Raw genomic sequence first — 23,444 nt, 5'->3', positions numbered from 1 at the left:
TGTTTGATAGCCTTGAGGCTTCTCTTTTCAACATCGTCACTGCCAGCCTGGACTATCAAAAGCGGGTAATAGTCAGAGGGGCGAACCAGGTTTGGAAGCTTCCTGGTAATGTCTCTGACCCTGGCCCCAGGGAGGCAGCAGACTTCCCTACGTGTGGGGTCAGGCCGACAAATAGGGCCCTCCGTTCCCCTGAGGAGGGAGTCGCCCACAACAATCACCCTTCTTTCTTTCTTGGTGGAGGCAGTCCTGAGGCGTGGAGTCAACTTCCTCACCTCAGGCATCCTCCCGGGTAGGCTTCCTACCTCATCCTCACCCACTGGTCTCTCAAGCTCCAGGGCCTCAAACCTATTGTTCAAGGGCACCTGGGAAGGCGGCACCGGAAGGGGAGGGCATCTCCTGCGAGGTCGAGCAGGGACCTGCCTCCATTCCTCCTCAACTCGCAGGTCCCCTCCCTCTGCCCGATGGCGACAGGGCAGGGGGTCCACCCCCCTTTGGAGCGTCTCACCCTGGTCCCTCTCCCTCCGGTCCTGCAGGGAGTCGCTCCACCAGTCTATCTCCCGCTCGCACTCCCTGATATCCCTCAACCTCTGCACCTCCTCCTTGAGTTCCGCCACCATGCGGACCAGGTCGTCCACCTGCTCGCACCTCACGCAAGCAGTCTCTCTGCCTCCCGCCGATGGCAGCAAGAGGCTCAGACACTCCCCGCATCCGGAGACCTGAACTGCCGCGTGTTTGGACGGGCAGTCGGTCTGGGTGTGTACTGACTTCCTAGAGAAAGCACCGTGCCTGGTGGAGACCATCGCAGCCCAGCTGACGGGAGAGTGCCGTTGGAGGAGTTGTCCCTATGGGCGGGTGTGAGCGCTCCGCCCTGCCTGCCCGCCCTGCCTGCGCTCACTGCCTCGCTAACTGCCGCGTCACTCCCCCCGTGTCACTCCCTGTTCGCCGCGCTCCTGGTCGCTCGCGCTCCCTAAGGGCTGCCTTTGAACGGCCGGGGGGAGGAGCTGTCGCTGACGCTGCTGGCTCCGCCTACGCCTCGTCAGCCTCCCTCACGAGGGCTGCCGGTGCCTGGCGGCTCCCTCACGTAGGCTCGATGCCCGAAAAATAGCCCTGCCTGTCCCGATCCCGCGCTCCGCTGCAGCACGCGTCTGCCCCGGAGCCGGTCGCCTCGGCAAGTTCATCAAGTTCGAGGACAAAGGAGCAAACAACAACAACAAAAATCCAGCTACTTCTTGAGGTTTACCTAGCTGACTCTGTGAAAAACCTCTATGGCTTTTCCATATATATTGGCAGACACGAACAACAGAGAAACCTGGAATCTGCTTCCTTAGGAACACACCTTTAAAAAGTTAGTATCGCCTCTACAAATTAGGTCACAGCTTAAGGATGTGACAAAAATTGTGTTGACAAGCCCCTTTACCAAAGAGGATTCTTATCTGCTCATAATCTCCCCACACAGGATTCATGCAGCACAGAAACAGCAGTCCTAATCTGTTTTGGGCCAACCTCCATGACTCCTAGCAATTTTCCTAAATTCTAATTTCCTCGTTCTAATTTCTAATTTCCCTCATTCTGCTCTCCACTCAAGATGGTCCTTACTCATGCCCTCTCCAACTCATGCAAAGGAACCTTTTTCCTCACGTACCTAGGGCCACTCTTACCCATTTCCCCCACTGGAGCCTAGGATAACCACCTTCCTCCCGTGAGGGATTGGCAAACCCTTATTACACTGCAATAGTATGGATGGGTGTCCTGGTTTCAGTTAGGACAGAGTTAATTTTCCTCCTAGTAGCTGGTAGGGTGCTATGTTTTGGATTAGGATGAGAAGAGCACTGATAACATGCTGATGTTTTAATTGTCGCAGAGCAGTGCTTACACCAAGCCAAGGACTTTTCAGCTTCTCACTCTGTCCTGCCAGCGAGCAGGCTGGGGGTGCAGCAGGAGCTGGGAGGGGACAGACCCAGGACAGCTGACCCAAACTGGCCAAAGGGGGATTCCATACCATCTGACGTCATGCTAAACAATATATAGGGGTGGCTGGCCGGGGTGGGGGGGCCGGCTGCTCGGGGATAGGCTGGGCATCGGTCAGCGGGTGGTGAGCAATTGCATTGTGCATCACTTGTTTCGTACACATTATTATTAGTAATACTATTATCATCATTATTATTATTGTTATTCTTATTTTCCTGTCTTAATAAACTGTCTTTATCTCAGCTCGCAGGCTTCACTTTCCCGTTTCTCCCCCCAGCCCTGAGAGGGAGGGGGGAGGGTGAGCGAACGGCTGTGTGGTGTTTAGCTGCCGGCTGGGTTAAACCACAACAATGGGAAATCCTAATACTGCATTTTGAAGGAATTTCAGAAAAGTAGTCGCTTATCCATGACTAGCTAGTTTATGTCAACCTGCTATCTTCAGGTTTAAAATCATCACTGCAAGAAATAAAGATCCTTTTCAGGTTCCTAATACATCAAAGCATGCAAAAAAAATTAAATACATAATAAACATCCCCAAAGAAAAGCCCTCAAACCCATCATAAAAATTGTTAAAACAACAATCATAACCAATAGTACTAAGCAGGTCATCAGTGCGGTATTTTAAAATTCAACGAGGCCTTTTACCTTAAAAATTAGGCAAAGAAACTGTCTCCTCAGCTACAGTTGACCAAAAGCAAACGGTAGCCTACAGAAATCTACACGAGGTGTGGAAACTAAACAGTCACGGTGCATTATAGGTTGAATTACTTCACAATCTAAATGTCCTTCCAATTAACTGTTTTAACTGGCATTGCTTAACAAATGACTTAATTTGCAGTTGTACAGGTCGCAAGAATATGTCCTATTTGAGTATTACAAAAACTTGGAATTAGACATACTTTGAGCTCATAGTGATCCACAATAACTACATTGTCTGGCTCTGTGGAAGCTTCCACAGTGTTCTCAACACTCATCTGTTGCTGTCCTACCTGAGAATGTCCAGTAGGAGTCAGTTGAAGTGTCTAAGAATCTGGAATGACACAAATGTCTTCAGTCAGGTTTTCTGTTTATGTAGAATACAGTCTCAATGAAGTATCCTGTACCTGCAAAACAATCTCTTTCTACAAATACAGAGACAGAATTGTTATCATCTTCACTGAGAAATACTTGGCTTCTCCCTTCTTTCCAGCTAACGTCACTGCTCCATACAAATTTGAAACTGAGACAGAAAACAAACACCCCCCAATAAAACAAAAAGCAGATGTTCCTTGTGAACACTTAGATCCCAATTCCATGCCCAAGTAGCAAAATGCTGAAATATTTACAACCCGGTAAGAAATGTTCTCTGTGGATATCCAAAATCATCTAATCCATCCAAAGGCTACTGTCCACACACAGCATTTATCCATCTATACATCTGACAGATTTTTTAAACTAGGCATAAAAAGCACATCCTCACCTGCAGGTCTTTGATCTGGGTTGTATTCTAAGGCATTGTTACAGATTAGATCAATATCCTTCAGAAAGTCTCCTGCACTTAGGTATTGGGGCGAGTCAATTTTACTGAGAACTGGTGAAAGGTCCATTGCCTCTTTAATGACTGTTGCATAACCAGGTACCTGCCAATCAAATAGATGTGTTCAGAGGTTTTCTTACACTTGCACGCTGTCTACCAAAATCATTTGGAAAACTTTCAATAAATGTCTTCTTAAAACCCTGAATACTTGTGACGCATCAGAAGATGCTGAAATTAACCACTTCGCTTCTCAAAAATGGAAGGGCTCTTTCAACTGGCGTTACAGCTGCTACGAGAAGAAAAAATGAAGTAGGGAGGTCAGAAGCATAGTAGAGAAGGAACACCGAGGGTGAGAGAGTCATTTCACTTTGCTTCAGAAAAATCACAGCAATGAAATCTGAGTAAGCCATCCGACATTCTCTTTGTTGTTGACATTGAGAAAAAGGCGCACAAATTGCACCTCTGAGGCGTCTATTCCAGGCATCTGCTTTAGAATGAGATAACTGGGCTCAGGGGTGCTCATTTCTTTACTCAGACCGTAAGAGGCGCCTAATGACTAGTTTGCATGAGGACATATGTATTTGTCTAGATGTTTCACACCTCAAGAACCTAGGAGGAAAAGGGAAGAAAAGTCAGCGCATGCCTACGTGAACAGGACTTTGCTGATACGCGGGCATATTCCAGTTACATCTGTCTTTGAAGTATATGCCCCTAGTTTAGACTTTTTGATTACATGAAAGGAGAAAAAGGGGCCTAAGCAGCAAATGGGAGGAAAAAGAAAACACACAGCACTTCAGGCTGATCTCATATTGAGGAGTTCCAGATGAAACAGAGAACAGAATCTCAAAACTTCTTTTACAAACTGCTGCTTCTACTCCTGTTCCCACAGAAACTGACAGTCCAATAAAGAGCTTCAGACTTCACTAACATAGTCCTGTAAATACTGTTTGTAATTATAAAGAAAGATCTCTGTGCTTTTCAGTGCTCTAACATGCCTACATATCAAAGCCTTTTCATGAGCAAGCCGTGGTGGCATTTGGTCTGACGGTTTAGAATGAAACCAGGGCTTTCAGCGAATAATCCAATCACAGATATTGGAGAGTCAGCAGAAGTAAAAGCCCTGCCTGCTTCTTGCAAAATCACAACAGTGCACTAGAGCAGTCCTAAAAACAAAGTTAAACCTTCCTTCCCCAAAATGCTGAGAAATACAAACACTGAGAAATTACAAGTACACACAGATAAGATGCTACGCACAGATCAACGCTCGTTTACCTTCTGTGGGTCAACGGGCTTTGTAAATTCCACGAAACGTCTGTCAGTGGCAAGTCTCTGAGTAAGCTCCCTTAAGAAAACTCTAAGTTCACGCAACGTATCCTCCAATTCCTCCTCCAGCAGTCCTACTTCTTCCTCTGTCGGCTCTTGAGGCTCAGCTGGTGATGCTACAGGCAGGACTTCCAATGTCCGGCGAACTTCAATTAACCAGGAAAAATTAGCCAATTCACAGTGCTCAAATACAAGCAGATGAAAAATTACCGATAGAAAATGACCAGCAAAGAAAATACCAAAGAGCTAGTAACTTTCAGTTAGGAAGGTTTTAGATGTACTTCTTAGATCCTCACCTGCTTTCTTTACCGGAGGCTTAACAGTTCCATTTAGAGTTAGGTCCTCAAAAAATTTTGTTCTGTCTTCCTTACTCGTAAACTTCTCCAAATTCCTTAATAAATAATTTTTGGATCGAAAGCAGAAGGAGAAAAAACATTTCAGATTTAAGGCCACAAAGAAATCATACTCTATTCCAAAAAGATGAGTACCTGTTAAAATTACTAATAACCTGAAGAAGACAAACTGAAGTTATCTTCTTGGCCTTAAAAGGCTACATTTTCACAGTTTAGCATGGCAAGTTCAAATATCACCTTTAAGAAACACCTGCAGAATTACATTTCAATGAAAGGATTGTGCAATGATAAAGTAATGGCATTCACCACATCCAAGATCGCTTACTTTGTATTTACTTGCCTTGCTGCCCTTTAGTTAGAACCTTTATGGCTATAGAGGGAAGAGAAAGGCTTCAGGAGACAAGTGAGGGCTTTTTGCTGAGTTTTTATTTCTGTACCAAAAGAAGGTGTCTGAAGTAGCTAGCACTTCTTGGGTTTCCTCCATTATTCAATTTCTAGTATCAAAAGGGAGGTAAGGAATTTCAAGACTTATTTTAGAAGGAATTTAGAACCAGCACACAAACTGCTGCGGAAACTTAAGCACTTTCAAAGCAGTTGACAATAAACACACCTACGTAAGACCCATTCTCTCCCCCAATAACTGAGACAAAATAATCAGAAGGAGAACAGCTTGTTCCTGTTTTGAACACCTTCCTTTAATGTAAACGCTCAGAAGTCATCCAAGTTATGCATGTACTTTTACTACAGTTTGTTTAGGAATACAACTATAAATTGATTTCAAAGTTACTTAAGCAGAAACTGGATCTCGGCTTTCCAGCTTAGAAAGCTTTGGCTCATATTTGGCTCGACTTGCTGAGGCGACCGGCTCTGGAGCAGACGTGTGCTGCAGCGGAGCGCGGGATCGGGACAGGCAGGGCTATTTTTCGGGCATCGAGCCTACGTGAGGGAGCCGCCAGGCACCGGCAGCCCTCGTGAGGGAGGCTGACGAGGCGTAGGCGGAGCCAGCAGCGTCAGCGACAGCTCCTCCCCCCGGCCGTTCAAAGGCAGCCCTTAGGGAGCGCGAGCGACCAGGAGCGCGGCGACCAGGGCCGGCAAACAGGGAGTGAAGCGGGGGGAGTGACGCGGCAGTTAGCGAGGCAGTGAGCGCGGGCAGGAAGGGCGGGGACCCATCGTCGCTCTGTTGCAGCTGCCTCTCCCTTCGGTGCTTGTAACCTGCTTGCGTAGAACCTGACCATGGTATCAACCAGGCAGAAAACCGTGGCCTCCGCATCTCGTGCGGCATCTCCAGCCACGGTCACCAGGGTGGCTACTCAGACGGAGGGATCCGGGAAACACGCAGCTGTCCAGGTCCTGGGCTGCAGAGTGTGCCCCAGCCTTCTGTCGGTCTCCGACAGCAGTGGTGGGTATGCCTGTGGGAGGTGTGCCCAGGTTGAAGAACTGCTCAGCCAGGTAGCGGTGCTCCGGGAGGAGGTGAACAGGCTCAGGAGCATCAGGGAATCGGAGATGGAAATTGAATGGTGGAGGTGCACTCTACCCTCTCTGAGGCAGGCTCACGAGCCTGCCACAGCACAGGCGTCTCCTGTTATGCAGAAGACGGAGGTTCCCTCCTCCTGCCAGGCAGCGGGAGGAGACCTAGATCAAGGGGGGGAATGGAGGCAGGTGCCTATTCGGGGTGGTAGGCGAGCCCTCTCTCTGCCCACCTCACCTTCTCATCTACCCTTAAATAATCGATATGAAGGACTAGAACAAGACAATCTGAATGACAAAGTAGATAAAAACCCGTCCCAGTTGGAGGGGGCGCCTAAGACAAGGCGACCTACACATCGCATTGCCACATCATCCTTCAAAAAAGAAAGAAGGGCTATTGTTATGGGGGGCTCCCTTCTGAAAGGGACAGAGGGACCGATATGCCGACTGGACCCAACCCGCAGAGAAGTCTGTTGCCTCCCTGGGGCTCGGGTGAGAGACTTCGCCAAGAAAGTCAAGCGCCTGGTACGGCCCACTGACTACTACCCGCTACTGGTCTTTCAGGCTGGTAGCGATGAAGTAGCAACGAGAAGTCCGAAGGCGATCAAAAGAGACTTTAGGGACTTGGGGTGACTACTTAGAGGATCAGGGGCGCAGGTTGTGTTTGCCTCTGTCCTTCCAATAGGGGGGATCGAAGCTGAAAGGCGTGCTGCTCACATAAACTCGTGGCTTCGAGACTGGTGTGACCGGCAGAACTTTGGGTTCTTTGATCACGGGAAGGTCTATGCTACACAGGGCCTGATGGCACCGGATGGGATGTGCCTCTCTCGGAGAGGGGTAAGGATCTTTGGTCAGGAGTTGGCAGGGCTGATAGATAGGGCTTTAAACTAGAGTCGAAGGGGGAAGGGGCTAAAACCAGGCACGCCGGTGAAGACCTAAGGGAAGGTACGCTAGAATCAGAGGGGCTGTGTGCCAGTGAGGTCCTTCGGGCAGATCCACAAGGTGCTGAGTGTAAGGAGACACACCTGAAGTGCTTCTACACGAACGCATGCAGCATGAGGAATAAAATGGATGAGCTAGAAGTCCTGGCCCAGTCCCGCAACTACGACATCATCGGCATAAGCGAAACCTGGTGGGATGAGTCCTGTGACTGGGGTGTTGCAATAGATGGTTACAGGCTCTTCAGGAGGGACAGGCAGGGTAGGCGAGGTGGTGGGGTGGCGATGTATGTGAAGCAGGGGCTGGACTGTGTGGAACTTCAGGTCGGCGATGGCGAAGTTGAGAGCCTCTGGGTAAGGATCAAGGGACGAACGAATAAAGGGGATGTCGTTGTGGGAGTCTATTACAGACCGCCTGGCCAGGACGATAGCGCCGATAAATTATTCTTTACAGAACTAAGAGAGGCCTTGAGATTAACTCCCCTTGTCCTTATGGGGGACTTCAACTTGCCAGACGTTAACTGGGAGTGCCACACGGCTGACACGAGCAAGTCCAGGAGGTTCATGAAGCACCTAGATGATAACTTCTTGGTGCAGGTGCTAACGGAGCCAACTAGGAAAGGTGCCCTCCTAGACCTGTTGCTAGAAAACAGGGAGGGTCTGGTGGGAGATGTGGTGATTGGTGGCCGCCTTGGTCATAGCGACCATGAAGTGGTTGAATTCAAAATTTACGGTGACAGAAGGAAAAGTGCCACCAAAACCTCATCCCTAGATATGGGGAAAGCGGACTTCAGGCTGCTCAGGGAACTAGTCAGCAAGGTCCCCTGGGAAACTGCTCTTGAAGGCCTCGATGTCCACCAGTGCTGGTCATTCTTTAAGCGATGCCTCCTAGAAGCACAAGATCAGGCAATTCCTAAATATCGCAAGTCAGGCAGGCGGGGCAGGAGGCCGGCGTGGCTGACCAGGAACATTCTAATGGAGATTAGGCGGAAACAGAGAGTGTTTCGCTACTGGAAGGAGGGCCAGGTGTCATGGAAAGGATACAGGGATGCTGTTCGTGTTTGTAGGGAGAAAATTCGTGTGGCCAAAGCACACCTAGAGTTGAAGCTGGCTGTGTCTGTGAGAGAAAATAAAAAGGGCTTTTTCAGATATGTGAATGGAAAAAAGAGAACTAAAGAATACATAGGGCCGCTCCTTGATAGGGAAGGTCTCCTCACAGACAATGACACAGGCAAAGCAGAGACGCTTAACGCCTTCTTTGCCTCTGTCTTCAATGCCAATGATGGGCTTCGGGACCCAGGGTGCCCTGAGCTGGAGGACCGGGACGGTGGGGATGACAAACTCCCAACCGACCCTGAACGTGTGCGGGATTTGCTACTCCACCTGGATCCCTACAAATCCATGGGTCCGGATGGGATTCATCCGCGGGTGCTGAAAGAGCTGGCGGACGTCATCGCGGAACCTCTCTCAATTATTTTTCAACGATCCTGGGAATTTGGAGAGGTCCCAGTAGACTGGAAGCTGGCAAATGTTGTGCCGATTTACAAGAAGGGTCAGAAAGAAGACCCTAGCAATTACAGGCCTGTCAGTCTCACGTCAGTGCCTGGTAAAATCATGGAGAAGATGGTTCTCGAACTTATTGAGGTGCACCTGGGGGACAAAGCAGTCATTGGTCCCAGCCAGCATGGGTTTGTGAAGGGTAGGTCCTGCCTAACTAACCTGATTTCCTTTTATGATAAGATCACCCGTATGATGGACCAAGGGAAACCAGCTGATGTGATTTTTTTGGACTTCAGCAAGGCTTTTGACACGGTTTCCCATAGGATCCTACTGGACAAAATGTCCACCATACAGCTAAATAAAAACATCATACGATGGGTGAGCAATTGGCTAACGGGCAGGGCCCAAAGGGTTATGGTAAATGGGGCTGCGTCAGGCTGGCGGGCGGTCACCAGTGGGGTCCCTCAAGGCTCCATTTTAGGGCCGGTACTTTTCAATATTTTTATAAACGATCTGGATGTAGGAATAGAAGGTATTTTGAGCAAGTTTGCTGATGACACCAAACTTGGAGGAGTTGTGGACTCGAATGAGGGTGGAAAGGCCTTGCAGAGGGATCTGGATAGGTTGGAGAGCTGGGCGATCACCAACCGCATGAAGTTCAATAAGAGCAAGTGCCGGGTCCTGCACCTGGGACGGGGAAACCCTGGCTGCACGTACAGACTGGGCGATGAGACGCTGGAGAGCAGCCTAGAAGAGAGGGATCTGGGGGTCGTGGTAGACAGCAAGTTGAATATGAGCCAGCAGTGTGCCCTGGCGGCCAGGAGGGCCAACCGTGTCCTGGGGTGCATCAAGCACGGCATCGCTAGTAGGTCAAGGGAGGTGATTGTCCCGCTCTACTCTGCGCTGGTGCGGCCTCACCTCGAGTACTGTGCACCACAGTATAAAAAGGACATGAAACTGTTGGAGAGTGTACAGAGGAGGGCTACGAAGATGGTGAAATGCCTGGAGGGGAAGACATACGAGGAACGGCTGAGGTCACTGGGCCTGTTCAGCCTGGAGAAGAGGAAGCTGAGGGGAGACCTCATCACAGTCTACAACTTCCTCGTAAGGGGGTGTCGAGAGGCAGGAGACCTTTTCTCCATTAACACCAGTGACAGGACCCGCGGGAACGGGGTTAAGCTGAGGCAGGGGAAATTTAGGCTTGACATCAGGAGGGGGTTCTTCACAGAGAGGGTGGTTGCACACTGGAACAGGCTCCCCAGGGAAGTGGTCACTGCACCGAGCCTGTCTGAATTTAAGAAGAGATTGGACTGTGCACTTAGTCATGTAAGGAATAGTCCAGCAATTCGTGCCACTAAGGGGTGTGAAGGGTTAACATTGAGGCCTGGGTTTAGGCGAGAAGAGAACAAAGGGATTTCTTCAGAGAAAAACTGCTGACTTTGCACAGACGTGCAGTAACTTCTGACAGCCGGCCAAGAGACCACTAGATAAGGAGGAAGAATATGAGCCTCCCCGTCCGAGCGGCCCCCGAGAGACTAACAGAGACTGATAAGCAGGCGCCCCTGGGAGGACTTCGGATTTGGGAAACCAATTATAATAACCCTGCCTCTTCTAGAAGTAGTAATGAATATGTATTAGCCTAGGAGTATAAAAACCAGCTGCCTTACGTAACAGGTGTGCGTCCCGGTGGAGCAGAGACTCCCGGCGCACCCAGCGCTGTTTGCTTGCCTCTATTCGTTTAATAAATTGTAAACTCTGATTGTAATCCTATTTGGGACTCAGTCATTTATAACAATTGGGGGCTCGTCCGGGATGGTCTTGGTTCCTGAATTCTGACTTGATCTAGGAGGGGCGCCCCCACCATTTGGTGGCTCCTGTTCGAGTCAGGTCGGGGCTAACACCATCCTGAACCTGAATAAGGGCAAGCAAAGATTTAGATTTTTTTATGAGCTCCCTTTGCCGGCTGCAGCACTATATTTTGCCCGTAATTCTGCGCGCGAAGATCCGAACGAAGACGACGGAGTCGTAAGTATTTAATGTGTATACCGTTCGGTTGGGTGGGATTCGGTTGCCTGTGTGTGTGAGAGTGTGATTGAGACGGAACGTAGTTCCGAAGCGATTGTGGAGGTCTTCTAACCGCGGTTCCAATCTCCCGCGAGGGACTTGGCCGGTGAAGGACCGAAGCGATTCCTATAGGATTCGTGGGTGGGTGATAGGTCCTAAACCCCCTGCAAGACACTCTCACTAAGGCAACCAAGGGCTGTAGGAATTGCCACAGTAAAATTCCTAGATGGGTCAGATTAAATCGAAGACCCGGGACCAGAGAAAAGGGAGCAAATTACCAGACATACCACCAGAAAGTCCATTAGGGATAATGATTAGAAATTGGAACGATAGGGGCCCCAGAAAAGGGAAAAAGTAAATTAAAAATGGTTCAGTATTGTATGACAGAATGGCCAAAGGAGCCTTTAAGACCACATGTCTTTTGGCCCGTTTTCGGATCCTTTGAAGACTGGGTTTGCCAGGCCTTAAATATACATGTTAATTCAAAGGAACCTTTTAGCCAGGAGGAAAGTGATTATGCAGGATTATGGATCAGGATCTCACGTCCTTTTCCAGCCTCAATATTTACACTAAAAGCAGACGAGAAGTTTGACAAAGAAGAGAACAAAAAAATAAAAAATAAAAAAAAAGGAAAAAGAAAAAGATGATGAATGGGAGTCATTGGATAACCTACCACCTCTATATCCTAACAATCCACCCCCGGTGGTGCATCTTGTAATCCTGTTTTGTTCTTAAATGTTTTGACTGTGTCAAGGAGGAAGGTGGGAGCATTATCTAAGTAACAGTTTAGAAGTTTGGGTATATTCGCGGTGGTGTTCGGTCAGTTTCCCAAGTATCGGGGGAGCGGGGCTGACTGATTATCAAAGTGGTAGAACGGAGAGTCACTTCTTTGGTGGTTCGGGCCTGAGCCCTGGGAATTTGGTAAGAAGGGGGAGAGCGAATTTATTTAGGCCTCAATACCTTTTTAAACCCCCATCTTGACGGATACACAGGAGTGATTCCTTGTTTTGTGTAGGCTTACTAACAAAGTGCATGAGAAAAATTAGCATTTGGCTTGAAATTCGGTCTTATTGAAATGTAAATTTTGTGGAAAAGGTGTTATTGTTTGTCTAGAAGACAGAAGGCTGAGTGCTTCAGGTGTTTTTCCGAAGTCCTGCGGATTTATGATTGGAATGGGGCTCATTAATAATCTGAAATAGTAAAGTTTGTATGTGGAAAGAAGAGTTTAATCCCAGAGAATTGGGACATTTGGGAAGAAGATTAGGAAAAGATAGTAAAAACCTGCAATAAAAAGGTTTGTGTGGAAATTGAAACAAGGGACAGTAACTAATATAAATAAATAAAAGGGAATGGGAAATCAAGGAAAAGGGGAAAATCCAAAACAAAGACGTCCTAAAAAAAAAAAAAAAGCCTCCTTGGGTGCATATTGGCACATTGGAAGGATATTGTTAGAAATGGGGGCACAGAAAGCAAGAGGACTTTCACTAAGTATTGCAATCAATGGTGGCCACTATATAAACTAAATGGCCACTTTATGGATCAATCGACTATAACAGTGTCTTGCAATTAATGTTTTTGAGGAGAGAAGGAAAATAGGATGAAATGTTGTATAGTGATATGTTGTTTCAGCATGTTGGAGGGAAAAGGTTTGGAATTAAGTTGGCCCCTGACTGAGCCTTTGGTGTTGGCATTAGAAAAGTACGGGCTGGAGAAAGATAAAGGAAGTGTTAAAAGGGTTGTTGAAGGTGTTAAAGGTTGTGTGGCATGTAGTATTTAACAGAGCTGTTTGAAGTTGAATGAGCAGGGGAAGAGGATGTAGGAATGTTAATAGTTCCGCCTCAACCCGAGGCTGAGATCTCTAAATCGCGGTGTGAGCCCTCTGGGGCAGGGGGACCGTGATGGGTCCGAGAGAGTTGTCGTGGAAACAGAAAAGCAGCTAACTTTTGAAACAACCTGAGTTCGTGTGTGAGCTCAGATTGCCAATGGGACCGCTCAGGGAACTTTCAACGATTGCATTCCCCTGACCGACCCCCTCACTGAGACCCTAATCACCCCGGAAATTATGTAAATACTAAAATCTGGTTAAATTGGCTATTGGGAATTGAGAATCTGTTCCAACAAGGTCCAAAAGAAACCCCTATGGAATTTATGGAATTTTTGAATTTCTGGACCAACTTTGAAATGCAATGAAAAAAAAAAAAATGGACCTGGCTTAAAAAAAAAAAAAAAAAAAAAAAGAGAGAGAGAGAGGCAACTGGCTAACCTCTTTCCAGGGCAATCAGCCCCTGATATCAGAAAGAAATTGTCTTAGGCTGCAGGACAAACAACAGTCAGGAATGATGGGGACCTGGGGCATCTACCCTAGCAGGTCCACTAGTTGAAATAAAGCTAGGAAACGAAGACAGGCTTGAATTTTTTGTTGGTTATGGGAGCTTCTTTCTCTGTGTTAATTAGGCTGTAAATGTAATAGGAGCAACATATTCAGTGTTAAATAGTTTAAAAGGACGATTAGGAACTAAGACAACTACAATAATTGGAGCCACAGGGAAAGAGGAAGAATGGTCATTCTTACGACCCCTTGATTTGCGTTTTGGGGGTGAGGAACTAACCCATGAATTTTAGTATGTACCAGAATGCCCGATGCCACTCTTGGGACGGGATCTATTAGCCAAATTAGATGCAACAATAACCTTTGAGGATGGAGAATTAATAATGAAGGTACCTGAGTCCAAAGTAGGCCAAATCCTAATGATCAAAGATAAACCCTTTGTTAATATTCCAAGAGAAGTAGAAAATGCAGTTATAGCAACAGTACGGGAAACAGATGTACCAGGGAAGTCGAAACTGGCACAACTGGTAAAGGTGGAATTAAAGGAAGGAGCCAAACCTGTTTGAATCAAACAATATCCACTTAAGATAGAAGCTAGGCACAGGAATGGTGAAAATTATTGACAAATTTCTCAAATATCAGATTCTGGAAGAATGTAAATCGGAATACAATACTCCAATTTTTCCAGTAAAGAAGCCGAATGGCGAGTATAGATTTGTACAAGATCTTAGAGCAATAAATGAAATAACAAAGGATATTCACCCGGTAGTAGCTAATCCTTACACATTGTTAACATCTGTGAAAGGGAAATATAAATGGTTTACCGTGATAGATTTAAAGGATGCCTTCTTTTGCATACCTCTTGATAAAGATAGTAGAAAATTATTTGCCTTCAAATGGGAAAACATATTGAAGTTTTTGGACCACATATGGTAACAACCGTTTTGGAACAAAGGGGGGGGGCACTGGTTATCACCCAGCTGGATGATGAAATATCAGGCAATCCTAACTGAACAAGATGACATAACCTTGAAAACGACTAACCTGTTATATCCAGCAGTATTTCTAGGAACCGTTCCAGAAGAAGGACCGTTGGAACACAATTGTGTGGAAATAATCGAACATACGCCAGCCACAAAGATTTGAAGGATGTACCCCTTGAAAGGTATTCAGTGGGAATACCACACTCCGTGGCACCCACAAAGCTCAGGGAAAGTAGAAAGGATGAATCAAACAATAAAACAACAATTGGCTAAGTTAATGATCGAGACACAGCTGCCCTGGACGAAATGCTTACCATTGGCACTTTTAAACATAAGAACTAAACCACACAGTGAGACTGGTTATCATCATATGAAATGTTATATGGTATGCCTTATTCTCAAGGGATGCCCCTAGGGAACAATGTAGTTGAGGATCATAGTATCCAGAAATACATAATTACCATTGGAAGGAGATTACAGGAGATAAGAGAAATTGGGATGATGACTCAGACACCACCTTTAGGATTTGCTATTCATAAAATACAACCAGGAGACAAGGTCTTAATAAAAACCTGGAGAGAAGAATCATTGAACCCCCGATGGGAGGGACTGTACCTTGTTTTACTTACTGCTGAAACAGCTGTGAGAACAGCAGAAAGGGGTTGGACCCACGCATCCAGAATAAAAGGACCAATAACTACCGAAGCCTGGAGGGTTGAGTCCACTCCTGGGGAACTGAAACTGAGACTAAAGAGGAACTGATATCCCAGCAATGAGGTTCTGCATGAATTAAGGGCACTGGATAAAGAGGACAAGGCTGAAGGGAGGAAAGGGAGAAGGCAAGACCGGGGTAGGACCCTCCACTGCGGCGTGTATGGTCTACCGAGGGAGGCAACCCCTATGGGTATTGACCGCCGAGTGAGAGTGCCTCGACCGGACTTCTCCCACACCAAGATCAGTTTGTCCTGAGAAAAATAACATGAGAACCTTTTAAACCCATAATAAAATTGTGATTAGTTTTTCCAGGAGCTGGATCACCCTGAAGGGCTGAATGGTAACACAAGCTCTGAAAGCGGGCCCAACCCCATGATTGAAGGCGCTTCCCACACTCTCAAGATTGGACGGCGAAAAAGGCTTATAATATGACAGGTCGCCAAAGAGAACTGAATTGTGACTGTAAGTGGAAACCCAACGTGGGAGCTTGGAAGCGTGCATATACGAGTACAAACGGGGCAGACATTGTAACAGGACCACTCGGTAACAAGGACACTCTGTATTATCACGCCCCAAAGGGTAAAGATGGATGGGATGGTCATTTTCCAAACGGGACGTGGGCCCTAAAGGGACATTATTGGGTGTGTGGCAAACATGCTTACAAGAGGCTACCTGGAAACTGGTCGGGAATATGCTATGGGGGGTACATAAGACCCTTGTTCTTTTTATTGTCACAAACACAAGGAAATCATTTAGGAATAAGATTATATGATGACCTGAACAGAGTAAAACGATCTATTGATACTTCCTTATCCGGGGATAGTGCCCAAAAATGGGGAAAGGATGAATGGCCTCCTGAAAGAATCATACAGCATTATGGGCCAGCCACCTGGAACTCAAATGAGTTGATATCAGGAGCCCGAGAACCTATTTATAATTTGAACCGAATAATTAGGTTGCAAGCTATCCTCGAAGTTGTAACAAATCAAACAGCGACAGCCTTGGATCTTTTGGCTGACCAATCCACTCAAATGAGAAATGCTATATTCCAACATAGAATGGTCTTAGACTATTTACTAGCAGAAGAAGGGGGAGTATGTGGAAAACTGAACGATTCTAATTGTTGTCTACAGATTGATGATAATGGAAAAGTGGTCAAGCAGATAACAAAGGAAATTAGAAAGCTAGCCCACGTCCCAGTACAAACTTGGAAGGGTATGGATTGGGATTTCTTTTCATGGTTGCCTGGTGAACCATGGGTTAAAAGGATGCTATTTTTATTTTTATGTGGTGTAATGACATTATTGTTTATACCTTTTATGATACCTTGCTTTACGTTGTTGATACGGCGGATAATAAATAGCACCCAATTTGTGATGACTTTGGGAGAGAAAAGGTGATGTGTCGATAATGATGCTTAAGAAATGGACACCCCGAGAACTGACTGATGAAATCCAACTGCTACTAACAAAGGTTGAAGAAGAGACACGAATTGATGATATTAAAAAAAAAAAGGGAGGAATTGTAAGGAATAGTCCAGCAATTCGTGCCACTAAGGGGTGTGAAGGGTTAACATTGAGGCCTGGGTTTAGGCGAGAAGAGAACAAAGGGATTTCTTCAGAGAAAAACTGCTGACTTTGCACAGACGTGCAGTAACTTCTGACAGCCGGCCAAGAGACCACTAGATAAGGAGGAAGAATATGAGCCTCCCCGTCCGAGCGGCCCCCAAGAGACTAACAGAGACTGATAAGCAGGCGCCCCTGGGAGGACTTCGGATTTGGGAAACCAATTATAATAACCCTGCCTCTTCTAGAAGTAGTAATGAATATGTATTAGCCTAGGAGTATAAAAACCAGCTGCCTTACGTAACAGGTGTGCGTCCCGGTGGAGCAGAGACTCCCGGCGCACCCAGCGCTGTTTGCTTGCCTCTATTCGTTTAATAAATTGTAAACTCTGATTGTAATCCTATTTGGGACTCAGTCATTTATAACAGTCACATGGTCTGAACTTTTGGGTAGACCTGTGCGGTGTCAAGAGTTGGACTTGATGATCCTTAAGGGTCCCTTCCAACTCAGGATATTCTATGATTCTATGATTCTATGATATGAAGAAAGAAGCTGATTTTTTTATTAAAGCGTTTCAATTCTCTACTAAATTGCATTATTAGCAGTTTACCCAGTACAGCATGAAATGACAGACTGTCAGAAGAAATCTCTTCAGTAAAAATATCTTTTTGTCATTTACATTTCAAGCACTGCATATTTTGCACAAATTATGCTGGTGCTGTCTTCTGAGCATTTTGGATCAGCTAGCGAAAAGGAAAGCTTGGAGAAGAAAACTAAAACACTAAAAAAACTAAAACACGTAGAGTAGCCTGTTAAGACACAACTATCCAGTCATGTAACGGGTCTGTCCTTACTTGTATGGCTCACAAATGTTTTTACTAAAGGTGATGTCAAACAACAATTTCCTGCCTAAATGTAAAAACACCAAATCTGCTTATGTTTATTTTTTCGAGTTAAAACCACATCAGTTTGTAAATGAAGCGTTTTGTGAATTTTAATGCTTTGATTGCACATACTGCAACAGCACAAGTTGTATATGTACATGTAAAAACAAAACAAACAGAAGCCCCAGACCTTAGCTGCCTTACAAACAGAATAAAAAACAAGGCTACAAAAAGTACACGACATGCAGTCTGATACAGAGCCATCTACTGAGAGCACACAGTCTTATGAGGCAAGGAAAACTACTTTCTGGATCCCACTGAGACCAGCATTTCTTTCCACAGACAGAGCTCTATTAACAGCACCTCCCAGCTTCCTGAGCTGCTAGCAACATCCTCACTGTAAAATTCGGTATGGAAAATGTGGATGTGTACAACATCCATAATGTTTATGCTTTTCTCTAAAAGAAAAGTGGATTTTCAGACAGAAGCAAACATAACAGCACATGAAAACAAGGCCACCTCCATTACCAATGAATTTTGCTTACCTTACTTGCAACTCAATTGATCCTTTACATACAGTCAATGAATCCTATGAGAAGAAAAAGAAAAAAACATACCCCTCTGCATATTTCTTCTGGCGGTGCAATATTTGTAAACAGAATGGATAGGTCCAGGGTGTGAATGGGAAACTTCTCCAAAGCATGCAACACCGCAGATGCAAAATAAGAAACCTGGCCATATCCTGCTTTTCCTACTATTAGCAGATGAGGCTGACACGATGTTGGTTTGTAGTAAGCACTCCTAGAACAAGAGTCATAAGAAAACAAGTTTAGAAATGAGGTGCTGAATAGACACACAGATGTTCCAAGTACTTTTCCTATATACTTCCCCATCCCCCCTCCCCCCCCCAAATAATCTCCATTTTCCAGCAAGTAATAAGCTGTTCTGTGATCAGGAAGACTATCAAAGCCCATTTTCTTACAATCTTGTGCCATTACTCCCCCTCAGAAATCCCGCCCATCTCTATCGTGTCTGCTGTTCATTTGGCTGGGCTACGTAATGACTCCTCAAGTGTACACATGGACTGTCTAACCAAATACATAGACGACACCTGATCTGCTACCTGATATGGGGGAGCACAGCAACTTTCTCTCTCAGCACACACCAATCTGGATCTCATCACTTCCCATATACACCAGTCTTCAGAAGGTCTCAAGTTGAAGTACCCGAGAGATCTCTACATCTGTCAAGTTTAGCCGAAATGTGGCCCTAGTTACTGGAGAAGGTAGCAAGAAAGGAGCAGAACAGCTTTTCTAGAAAAAAATGGATGTGGGCGCTGAACCACATGGGCCATATCTAAAGCAGCACACAACTGGATTGGTTAAATGACAGCGGTACATTAAACACATGTAAGATTTCCAGTTAATTTATTCAGTCATTCTAATTGTTTCATCTTCTTCCCTTCTGTTTCCTATTCGTTACTAAACCAAGACTGCAAATTAATAGCCTGGCAATCTTGCTTTCCTACTAGGAAATATATTTGCGAGAAGCATTTGCTTTTTTTCCACTACAATAAGGCTGTACCTTTACTGGCTTAAATCAAGGATGCTAGAGAGTTAACTTTGCTCAAAAGGACAGAACATTTCCTGGACAGCACAGCAACAGAAAGTGAGAAAAATAACTGACGCGACTGTGACAACATAATCTAACTTTCCAACCGTGGGCTTACGTGACTTCCACATTAAAATACCAAAAGATAACACAATTTGGTGGCTTAATGGTAACAAATAAAAACACCGTTTGAATTTGTCTCAAGGTGTTTTAACAATCCATTTCTCAGTTTTCCTTCTGCTACAGAATTCACTACTTGTTTAGCAGTCCTGCAAAACAGAAGGGCAAAAGGTGGCAACACAAATCCAGAAAGTTGCTTATTTTTAGCTGAAAGGACAGACAGCACGTTTATGTGGTCTGGAGTCTTTCAAAGAATGCCATGGATTAAGTAGACATGTTCTAGTAGTCTGCGGATCACTTTGGCTCGGGAGGAGAAGCCTGGGCTTTTCACTTTGATCATTTAGAGCAACTTACTTCATTAGAACTTTAGTCCCTTCACACTTTCTTCTTGAGAATACCGAGCACCCCTTCAACACACAAACTTGATGTTCCCCCTTCATCTACCAACCCTCACCCTTTTAACGGCTGAAACTGTTTACAAAGACTCAGCAGTCCTAAGAATGTAAACATAATGGGGACCCATCTTTCTTTACCTGCAGAAACAGAGGAATTTTTCCTCTCGTCTGTCAGGCATTTTATCTGGTAGTTCATCTCCAGAGATTGAGGATGCGTCGTCATCACTGTCAAGTATATCATCTTGTAAAATAGGATTTAAATTGTCTGAAAGACAAAAGAGGTTTGTTAACTTTCCTGAATAGCCTGTGCCTCTTTCTCTTGCATTAATACAGCTTCTAAATCAGTGCCAAAACCATTGCTTCATTTGAGGGCACACACACAATGCTACTTCCTAGAGTTCATCCCACCACAGATCTAAGGAGATGGCACAAGTCTCTATAAAGCTGTCTTATGTCCCACTGATGTGTATGTATAAGGTACGCTACTCTCTTGGTGATTTTTTTCCCTCTTAGAATAAAGAAGATTAGGAACAATTTCTGTAGCTGCTAAATAGCTATAAAAACAAGACCCTTTCTTTCTGGAGGAGGTTCCCACAATGAAAGCACGGGGATTAAGGATGTGATGGTCACAGAATTCCATTCGTCTAGGACTACTGAGACCTGACAGAGAGACCAATGCATCTTCTACGTAAGGCTCCTTAAAGATCACTGAAGGAGAAGATAGAAGGCAGACAGCAGAGCGGGAGCGCAATTACCAATCCCCTAGCCTCTCTGCTTCCACAATCATTTAAATTAGGAGACTGGTGAAAAATCACGATAGCTAAAACAATATTTAGCTTAAACCAGTTATACTTGTATCCTGGTCCCGATGTTCTTCAGAAAGGAATTAAAAACACCAACCTAAAAATGCTTCCCCTCCACGTATCGGAGTTTTTATTTTTAAAGGAAAAGAGGCGCCTTATACTTCAAACCTTCAGTCAACCTCTACAAATGCTAATTGTCTTAGCTACTGTCAGAAGCAGGATGCTTTAGCAGAGAACGCATAGTCCTCTACTGGGTGTTGGGTCATTCAGAGCTTCTATTTGGCATTGCAGTTTAGAATCCAGAATAAAACCTATGCATTATATTCCAGATATTCCCAAAATAAACACACGCACATGCAAATAATAAAATTCTACCATCACTATGTCTGGAAGGTTTCTGTATGCTGATTGCACAAACCACAAGCTTTCGCTCTGGCAGAATTTTAAAGAAGTGGATGCTACGGTTATACCTTGCTGTCGGTCCTTCTTTAGCGCAAGCTCTGCATGCAGGAATGTCTTCTGCACGGCTTGTAAAATATTCGCTACTGAATTTTCAAAAAGCGGCTTAAAAATGGGTGACAGTGCTTGTCCAGGTGAAGCCACAATCCTGTTTGAAGCTGGAACAACCTTCTTCAGAGCCATAAAAAAAGCCTTTGCTTTTATTTTCATGGAATTAACGTCTAGTCGCAATTTCTCCCCACTTGCATAGATCGGAGGATAGCGTCGACACACAGAGCACAGCGCAGCTTCAGCACATAAGGATTTTATATCTGCACCACATTACCTTAATAAACAAAAATCAAATGTTACATTAGTCAAGGCCCAGGTTTACAATATGCAACATTTAAAGAATTTGTAATGCCAAAACTAAACAGGTTAACAGGGACTTGAAAGTGCTACCGCCCTGCAGGGAAGTTTTGTTATGTTGCTCACTGCCTGATATCCTGTGCTTATTAAGCCGAAGCAGACTCCTCATCAAGACTATACTCTTGAGGAAGATGCCCCAAAACCATTCAATGTTCTCAGACAACACGAAGAACGACAACAAAAAGTAAATAGATGAAAGCATCTAACAGATGCAGGCTGGAAGCATGGTTATTTAAATTCATAAAGGAAGCTTGCTTCCCGAACCTGTAATTGAATTAAGTTCTGACTCGTGTTTTTTTTTTCTTGTTTGCCAAGAAGACTGCCATCTTCTGTTAGTCATGCCAGATAGTCCATTAGCTCTATCAGTAGAGGTCCCAGATGCTAAAGTGAAAAATCGCGTTTTGGTGACATTCCAACCATAATGTTTTTGTGAATTTTTTCTTCAAATACTGCTGTTTTACTCTGTGTTTTCATTCTGGGCCTATCAGATGCGACCTTCAGTTATTTTCTTTGATGAGGTAGATGGCCTCGCTCCTGTGCAGTCCAGTAAACAAGACCAAATTCATAGGCAGTACATTTTTGCACCTACCTAAAATCTGCTTGATCTTTGGGGAACAAAAAAAAAAAGATGATAACCTGCTTAATTTCCTGTGAACACATTAATTTATCCTGAAAACTCGTAACTCATTTCCACTAAACTTCAGGTGATTTTAAACGATAGCTGAAAACAATACACTAAGCCTGATATCAGCACGTGGTCTGTGTTAACTTACCTATTTTTTTATGTCTTAAAATGAATCTTGTCCTTAAAAAGCTTGTCCTTTTTGACTACTCATGGAAGAAAGTCATGTGGAATGTAACAAAATTTACTGAACTGGTAAGTCTAAATTATGTTTTTCTACTAGTTCCATTATCTCAACACTTCTGACACTTCTGGATGACATGGACAACAGAGGGGAGATTGTGGTAGTCGGAGCCACCAACAGACTAGATTCTATAGATCCTGCTTTACGGAGACCAGGACGCTTTGACAGAGAGTTCCTCTTCAACTTGCCAGATAAAGAGGTGAGAACTTAAATTCAACGTTAATGCTAACGTGGCAAAGTCCAACTTTATAGAAAAAAAAATTTACAACGTGAGCAAAAGAGTGATATGTGGAGACACCGTGTCATACCGTGGTCGGCAAATGTGGTACTGAGTATATATGGTCAAGATGATACCACCAAGTAGTTAGTTCTGTAATCAAATCTTTGATTCCCGAAGTTGTTCCCGTTTGCTTAATTATTTAATCCACGTAGGCGCTTTCATCTTGACATTGTGTTCTTGGTCTCAGTACTTCCTTTATGAATGGATAGGGGACGTATTTGCATTTGATTGTTCCCCGGGTCAGTGGTAGTAGTTTGAGTCATAATTATTTTCTTCTTTATAGTAATTGTAGCAGCTTGAAACACAGCGCTAGAAGTGCTTTTTGCGAATTTACTGACTGAAAAAAAAAATTGATGAACTAATGAGACTGTCACAATGAAAGTTTGCTCAATTTTAGAGAAGTTTTTTGGAGAAAAAAGATCTGTTTCTGGATAAATTTTTCATTCCAGTATTTTCCTCTGGGTCATTAGGTCTCATATTTTGGAAACTTATTATAGAAGGTATAAATGCCTTTTCTTTCATTGCAGGTTCCTATCAAAAGTTCAGTGTAACAAATTAAGAAATACTGGATTTCCTGGTTGAAAATGCAGAGTGTATATTACGTAACTGTACAATACTTGAAAGTTTAGCAAATAAGAAAAGTATATTAATATATGAGGGGTTTTGAGGGAAGACTGTTTTTTGTTTGTTTGATTTTTGGTTTGTTTGTTTTTGTGGGTGTTTTTAAGGAAAACTTAGGACAAGCTAAAATGCGATGATTTTGTTTCCATGCTAGAAAAGAAATTTTCAAGATTCATACTCGTGACCGGATCCCTAAGCCACCGCACCTGTTGCTTGATGAGCTAGCTGAGAAATGCATTGGTAAGACTGAAAACAAAATGGATTAATGCTTGTGACT

General features: G+C 44.7%; 2 protein-coding genes across 7 annotated transcripts in view; one reads left to right on the top strand and one right to left on the bottom strand.

Moving 5' to 3' along the window:
* Positions 1-21,312, bottom strand: part of LOC136788832 (ATPase family AAA domain-containing protein 2-like) — a 35,830-nt gene extending 14,518 nt beyond the window's left edge. Inside the window, exons 1-8 of the mRNA XM_066987542.1 lie at positions 21,004-21,312; positions 19,869-19,995; positions 18,336-18,405; positions 18,150-18,193; positions 5,104-5,198; positions 4,757-4,953; positions 3,428-3,587; positions 2,958-3,089 (exon numbers count right to left, since the gene is read on the bottom strand). Coding sequence (XP_066843643.1) covers positions 3,019-3,089; positions 3,428-3,587; positions 4,757-4,953; positions 5,104-5,198; positions 18,150-18,193; positions 18,336-18,405; positions 19,869-19,995; positions 21,004-21,202 — 963 coding nt within the window. The 5' untranslated portion in view covers positions 21,203-21,312 and the 3' untranslated portion in view covers positions 2,958-3,018. The remainder of the gene's footprint in view (positions 1-2,957; positions 3,090-3,427; positions 3,588-4,756; positions 4,954-5,103; positions 5,199-18,149; positions 18,194-18,335; positions 18,406-19,868; positions 19,996-21,003) is intronic.
* Positions 21,313-21,948: 636 nt separating this feature from the next.
* LOC136788831 (ATPase family AAA domain-containing protein 2-like) overlaps positions 21,949-23,444 on the top strand; it is a 30,950-nt gene continuing 29,454 nt past the window's right edge. Inside the window, exons 1-2 of one of the 6 annotated variants that reach the window (XM_066987537.1) lie at positions 21,949-22,465; positions 23,322-23,407. The gene's annotated coding sequence lies outside the window, so the exon portion shown is untranslated. The remainder of the gene's footprint in view (positions 22,466-23,321; positions 23,408-23,444) is intronic. The other 5 variants (XM_066987541.1, XM_066987539.1, XM_066987540.1 and 2 more) reach the window with 5 other exon arrangements.

This window comes from Anser cygnoides, chromosome W (genome assembly GCF_040182565.1).
Source record: "Anser cygnoides isolate HZ-2024a breed goose chromosome W, Taihu_goose_T2T_genome, whole genome shotgun sequence".
Lineage (NCBI taxonomy): Eukaryota > Metazoa > Chordata > Aves > Anseriformes > Anatidae > Anser > Anser cygnoides.
This window is presented reverse-complemented; position numbering and strand designations above follow the sequence as displayed.